The sequence below is a fragment of the Silurus aristotelis genome (assembly GCF_946808225.1).
Source record: "Silurus aristotelis genome assembly, chromosome: 12".
NCBI lineage: Eukaryota > Metazoa > Chordata > Actinopteri > Siluriformes > Siluridae > Silurus > Silurus aristotelis.
Window position 1 is genome coordinate 2,188,350 of NC_139585.1, and position 7,500 is coordinate 2,195,849.

General features: G+C 39.6%; 2 protein-coding genes across 2 annotated transcripts in view; one reads left to right on the forward strand and one right to left on the reverse strand.

The window, feature by feature from the left end:
* LOC310734895 (uncharacterized protein) overlaps positions 1 to 7,500 on the reverse strand; it is a gene marked incomplete at its 3' end in the record, with an annotated part of 265,495 nt that overhangs the window by 227,944 nt on the left and 30,051 nt on the right. The window lies entirely within an intron of this gene.
* The window catches only part of LOC310734916 (G-protein coupled receptor 26-like), a gene marked incomplete at its 5' end in the record, with an annotated part of 19,494 nt that overhangs the window by 5,362 nt on the left and 6,632 nt on the right, over positions 1 to 7,500 (forward strand). Inside the window, one exon of the mRNA XM_083557396.1 lies at positions 201 to 314. Coding sequence (XP_083413522.1) covers positions 201 to 314 — 114 coding nt within the window. The remainder of the gene's footprint in view (positions 1 to 200; positions 315 to 7,500) is intronic.

The window sequence follows — 7,500 nt, forward strand, 5'->3', positions numbered from 1 at the left end:
TATATATATATATAGAGAGAGAGAGAGAGAGAAAGAAAGAAATTTGATTTGACACACACACACACACATATATACATACACACACACACACACACACACATACACATATATACACACACACACACACACACACACACACACACACACACACACACACACACACACACACTTCGTAACACACGTTGTGTGTGGTGTTGCAGTGTTCGACAGCGATGCCTGGAGGAACAGAGGAGGCGACGGCAGCGAGCAGCCCGGAAGATCAGCACGTTTATTGGCACGTTTGTGCTTTGCTTCGCACCTTACGTGATCACAAGGTGAGAGTCCACCACACACACACACACACACACACAAGCACACACACATGCACACGCACACACACACACACACACTTACGTTACTGGACCCGGTCAAATTACATGCATTTAAAGCTCTAATAAATGCTGGTCAATCACTCTGAATATTCAACACATTATACCTGTGAATTTAACCTCAGTTTAGGAAAATCCATTTCAATCTCAAAATCTGCAAAAAAGATTTTCTGAGGCACAGAAAATCATCGATTTACTTCCTCTCAGTTCTAACGCATGGTCCTTTCACAAACAGGCCTTTGTAGTGCAAATAAACTAATAAATAAAAAACAGATTTCTCCTGTTGTGTGTGCAGGAAGTTACAGCTCTGCCTCTGCCATGTTAATCTGAATTCTCTGTGACTCTCAGGACACGCCTCGGTCTGCGTAGTGTTGTGATACGTCACGTTCACGTAGCAGCAGCAGTGCTGAGAGAACGCGCTCGAGGTGGAATCGATCTTCATAGTATAAATTGGTCAGAAGTGATTGGTTACTTTCTAAAAAAAAGTAAAGCACATCTATTAAAAATGATATGTAAATAATGCAGTTTTTTTTACCGACAAAATTATATATACTGTATATCAGGGCTGTCAATCGATTAAAATATTTATTCATTGATTATTCTCGATTAATCACATGATTGTCATGAGTGAACTCAAGATTATTGGCAACTCAATCGCACATCTGTATCTGTTCTTTATGTACTTTAAATTAATAATTTTCTAATCAACATGTTCATGGGGAAATATTGATGCTTTATGCAAATGTGTGTTTATTATCAATGAAACCGAACTCAACATGGAGCATGAAGATAAAATATTCTCGTAAATGTTTTAAAGTAATTCTGGTGTTTTAAACGACGTAAATCATCAGGACACCCAGCGGAACTATTGCTATGTTTCCACACGGATGTTTTTAATTGCCGGATGTGTGCGTCATGGTGGATTTTGGTGCTGATTTGAGACTCGGTGCATCGGTAAATCAAATGTTTAGCGATTGAAAATAATTTTGCAGTGTAGTTTTTTCATTATTTAATATCTGATTAAAAAGAAAGGCCTTAAATAAATATAAAAGAGGTTCACCTCACAAAAAACAACGCTGACCTTGCGCCTTTTCAGTACTTCAGTTCCTTAAAGATTTGGAGTCTTTGTTTGATACACTGAGGAATCCTGACACTGATCTGATTCCGGATTCATATGCGATTTCCATTAGGGAGCCGTTTCTGGTGTCTAGTGAAGTTTGGAGATCCTGACACGCCTCTGGTGCGAGGTGATAATCAGAAACAGTACACTAAAATGTTCTTCTACATTCTCATCCTGAACTCACTCCTGATAGAGAGGCGAATGTTCAGGGGTCAGTTTGAGATCGGACTCAACTACACTTTGACGTTTTGCTTCATGTCTAAGATCTTTGAGAGTTCATCAGAAGCTGGTGGAGAGAGTGACCTACGCTGCAGGAACTCCCAAAAATCTGAGGTGCAAAATGGATTAACTTTGAAGATTCATATGTGGAGAAAACAATCTGTAATTAAATGAAATTCGTACTCTGTAAATCCTCACAGCAGCATGTGACATCAATTAAAAGACATAAAGGTCTTTTTGTTCTGATCAGAAATATTAGAAGAAGAATTATTACCTAAAGTCAGGTAGCGATGTAGGTGAGGTGAGAAGGCCTGTGGTGCAGTCAGAGCTCTACAGCAGGAGATCTTTCACTCCAAACACATGGAAAGCAGATCTTCATTGGGCTGGAACAGGTTTGGGTTTTCTAGTTCGAATGAAGGGAAAATTTCATGCTTCAGCATCCAGAGATGTATTCAATACTTTTTACTATAGCTTCTGATAAGATCTCTATAGTAGGAGATGTTCCTCTCCAACACATGTATCTTCATGAAGCTGGTTTGTTCCAGTTTGGGGTGAAAATTGCATGTTGACACATTCCAAGATTGTGTGCCTTCAACAGTTTGGGGAAGAACCACATAAATGTGGCTTTGTGCACTTTGTGTCTTGTTGGAACAGGTTTGGTTCTCCTAGTTGATGAAAATGCATCAGATACAATTGTGTGTTAACAGTTTGAGGAAGAACCGCATGTGGCTGGAAAAGCCAGGTGTCCCAATACTTTTGGCTGTACAGTGTATGTGTAGTGTGTATGTACAATTGTAGATGATCTGTTATCAACTTCATACTGATCCTCAACTATAAAAGGCTTATTTGAGGTTTGAATTAATTACGTTTAAGTTGCAGTGAATAACGTCTCTAACACGTGATGATGTAATGCACACTTTTATACAACCACAGGGCAGGATTTGAATGGCTGATTTTTTCCTTGTTATATAATTTTCATATGAATTTTATGCAGATTTCTGGTGATCCTACATTTTATTCTTCTCGCTTCCTCCTAACACGTCTATTCCATTCCATTACTAATCAAATTGTCATTTCTCAAAAAAAGGGCTTTTAATTAAATTCCACAAAAGGGTAATTAGAGCGTGTGTGTGTGTGTGTGTGTGTGTGTGTGTGTGTGTGTGTGTGTGTGTGTGTGTAGAGAACGCGCATGCGCTACACACCGGCATCGTGAAACTCAGCCTGGGTTTCATTTATTTCCCACATTGTCCTGTCAATCAGCAAGTTCGCAAAGCAAATGTGAAATTCAGAGCTCCAGAAATCATCAGTGTAATAATGAGGAAGAAATGAAGAGCGTAGGAGGTAAACGAGGGCTGATGATTTATAATAACACACAGTGCTGGAAAAATAATACAATCAGATTTAATTCCTTATTATTTGTAATCTGGGATAATACAGGCGAAAAGCAGGTTGGCAAAAAGGTCAGGGGTCACACTGGGGTTAAACCTATTATGGATGCGCATCTCCATAACTGAGGTTGATGCGATTCACATCGCGATGCGTAACCAACGATACGATACTTTAAAAGGTACATATGAAGATGTGTTTATTTTAGTTATCAATAGTTGATCGCTGGAACTATTGCGCTATCAGCAAAAATCCATACCAATAGTTTTTCCAGGTTTTGGTCCGCTGTTATTTACGAGAGCGGCCTCTAGAGGCGAATCACAGACGCCACATGCTGATGGTTTATACACACGAGACTGCACAGAGAGTGCTATAAAATATTTATTATTTATAAAATTACAATTATTCATTAATATATTCATATTTATTTCCTTGAGCACATTTTCATGATTCAGTACTGTTTTTTGACCTTTTCTTTTTGTAATAAAACTATAGTTTGATTAATCGGTGCGATCCGAGCTATCGGTCGACCTCTAGTTATCAAAGTATTTGTTAGATCCACCCACCAAACCTATGCATATGCATTAGTAAGTAAATGTTTTGATGTTAATAGCAATGAGTATGAAGAAATAGCATTATGATAGTAATAATGCATTTTTAGAAAAACATTCGGGGACCACCTGATATACAAAATTAAATCCAGAACAGAGTCGTTTGCTTCAGCCTTTAACCCTTCCACTTACTATTGTTCTTATTCATCAGAAATAAGGAATGTACCACTTTAAGAAGCGCCGTTTCAGTTCTCCTACGAGTCCTAAACTCTGACTGAACATTTTTATGCAGTTGAGTTTATTAGTGTAAAGTTTTTGATTAAATGCACTTTATTACTGTACTTTAGTCATTTTTAAGGTACTTTCTAGTTTTAGTGAGTATCAAAGATATAAGCAATTTACCCTTAAGTAAAAAACTTAAGTAACTCTCAACTCAAATACATTTAGAATTCAATCTCTGTACTTTTTACTCCACTATATTTTAATTGACAATCAGGATTACCAATTACATTTTGCAGCTCTGTTGAAGATCTCATTAACACTCCCCGACCCACACCTGCTGCCTGGGAGCAACTTTCTAGCACTGCTGGCCTCATTTCTTTCTTTCGGCTTCTCCCGTTAGGGGTCGCCACAGCGGATCCTCCGCACGTTTGATTTGGTACATGTTTTTACGCTGGATGCCCTTCCTAACGCAACCCTCCCCAATTTATCCGGGCTTGGGACCGGCACTGAGAGTGGCTGGGGATGGTTCCCTGACCGGGGATCAAACCCGGGTCGCGGCGGTGAGAGCGCTGCGTCTTAACCACTAAACCACCAGGGGACCTACTGCTGGCCTCATTATCAGTCCAAAAAACAACTTGAATACACTCGAAAAACCTCGAGAACCCACTTTTGTTTAAGTCGAATAATAATATTGTCCCTCTCTGAGGCTGAGAGCTGCGTCAGATCTTCACTTTAATGAATTTTCGGTTTTACTTCTTCCTAAAATGATTTACTTTCGTTTTATTTGTCTACTGAACATCAACGGTTCTACTTTGTGACATGATGCTGTCGTTTTATTAGTTAACTGAAGATTTGACAGATCGCTTCATTATTTTGTCTTTTTTTGATGGTTTATGCAGTGTTGAGGTCTACAGTGGGATTTGTATTTAATAAAACCTCACAAATCGACAGTTTTCACCAACATGCGTCTTGGTGTCGAGGACGAGTGCATCCTCGAGCCGACATTCAAGACGAGTCAAATACTCAAGTACTGTTGAAATCAGATAACCGAAGTCTGGAATGGAGTAAATTTTGCAGAAGGGATGTATAATTTGACTCAAGTAGGATTTTCAGGTACTCTTGGCACCTCTGGTTGACTCCTTATGTAAAAACTATTGAGCTAAGATCTATTCTGGGATCTTGCAGAGACATTTTCAGGGGTAGACAAAGGACAATCAAATGAAGGACAATCAGTTCGATTATTTTAGTAGGTTTGATTTGGACAGACTATTTTAGTCTCTGTATTCAAATGTTATTGCTACTACACTATATGGACAAAAGTTTGTGGACACCTCAGCATGTCATTTTTAAACATCGTATCCCACATGTAGTCCCCATCACCTGTTATAGTAGCCTCCACTTTTCATGGTGTTCCACTGGATTTTGTGGAGATTCATTCAGCTACCAGGGTGTTAGTAAAGTCAGGTAGGTGAGAAGGTGAGGAGGCCTGGGGTGGAGTCGGTGTTCACATCATTCATGTCCAAAAGGGTTTAGAGCTCTACAGCAGGAGATCTTCCACTCCCATCCATGGAAAGCAGATCTTAATGAAGTTGGCTTTGTGCAGGATTGGGTCTCCTTGTTCAAGTACAAGAGTACAAGGGTTTTCGTGCTACAGCATCCAAAGACGTCCTACACAATTGTGTGCCTTAAACTCAGGTGTCCCAATATTTTTGGCACTATAATGTAGGCGCTGTTGGTATTTCTACCGTAGCAAATGAAACATTTCAGGTATGGTTTTTTTCAGGATTCAACTAAGATTTTGGATTTGTTTATATATTTCAAGTTCCACAAATGTTTGAGAACGAAACTCCAATGTTTGATCCAACATTTTTCATGAAATTATTAAAAAAGGCTCAACAATCCATAGTCTTCTTTTCGAAGCGTCTCAAACACCTTCTGCGATTTGCTCTGGATCTCTGCAATGGTGTCAAAAAAGCGAAAGTCCGCAAATCTGTCGAGTAGCGTCGGCGTGGAAGTGAGATCATGTCGTTTCACGTGTGAGGAGGAGCTCGGTGACAGGGTGCCCACATGGTCACACGGCTCCTGATCCACACAGGACGATATCTTTTGCCACACTGACTTATGAAGGTCGGTGCTCACTGCGACTGCGCGTGCAACCTCGTGCTGTTGGTGCGTTAAAAAATTCTTCTCGGAAATTGAATACCGCCTCATATGATATGGATATATTCATAGCGTATAAACTGTATTTAAGGTTCACTGTGCAGCAGCTGACCTTCTTGCGTAATACACATCAGCGCCGCTGTGCAAGATATGCTAATGTGCTAACACCACAGCTGTCCTCCTCAAATGTTATGATGGATGTCTGTATTGTAATTAGAGCAAAATCTTGTGTGTGTGTGTGTGTGTGTGTGTGTGTGTGTGTGTGTGTGTGTGTGTGAGTTCCTGATGGTTCAGTGAGTGTGTTGGCATTAATTAGATTTCCAGAAAACACACTCGATGCTGAGGATTATAATAAAATAATGAGGCACAGATTTTATAATGCCAGCGGCTGTCTTACAGTAAAGACGGGATTTTTTCAACATCTTCTGAGCACATCTGTGTGTGTGTGTGTGTGTGTGTGTGTGTGTGTGTGTGTGTGTGTGTATTCGGCTGCTCCAAAATACAACGCAACTGCATTTTTACAAATAAAATATATTAAACATAAAAGTTTAAAAAGGATTTTGGACTGTGGTTCCAATAGTATTAAAACTGTGAGCACAAAGTTGCAGTGACACGCACGTTACAGTTGGAGCATAAAATCTTCCATAAAGACCTGCTTTCCATGGGTTGGAGTGAAAGAACTCCTGCTATTGAAGATAAATGAATGTGAACGCTAACTGCACCCCAGACCTCCTCACCTTCTCACCAACATCACTACCTGACTTTACTAACACCCTTAAAGCTGCAGGATTCTCCATAAATCTATAGTTCCAATCTGAGTTCCCTCAGGAACGTATCAAGTGCCGAACTGTAAGTTTGTTTAGTCGCTGCCTCGCACTGTTGTGCAGTGTGTGTGTGTGTGTGTGTGTGTGTGTGTTTTTTTTTTTTTTTATGATGATTAAACTTGAAAACATACACAACACCACCAGGGCTATAAAAAGGCTCTAGAGTTAGCATAGTGTCACTGTAGCTGCTCACGCCGTACCGGAACAAGGAATTGTAGCATGTTTTGCGTGTGCGTGAAAATCGCTGCCGCTTCCTGGTCGCCGTCCACGCTAGCGATATTGATTCATTAGCATTTTATGTCCAGCTTCAGGAATTTCTCTTGAAAAGGGAAAAATCTTGACAATTACGCATATCGAGAGAGTGAATGAATGAGGGATGAAAGGTTAAGTTAAGTAGAACTAGGACAGCTAAAACAGATAGGACTCCAAGGACACTCACACACACACACACACACACACACACACACACACACACACACACACACACACACACACACACACACACACACACATATTATATACACCCATGTATTACCTAAATGGGGTCTAACAAAAGTAACTATTTAATTTGGGAAATAATAAATTTTTTTTAAATCATTTTAAATCATGCAAATTTAATAGATTACTAAATTAAATCTTATTAAATATAT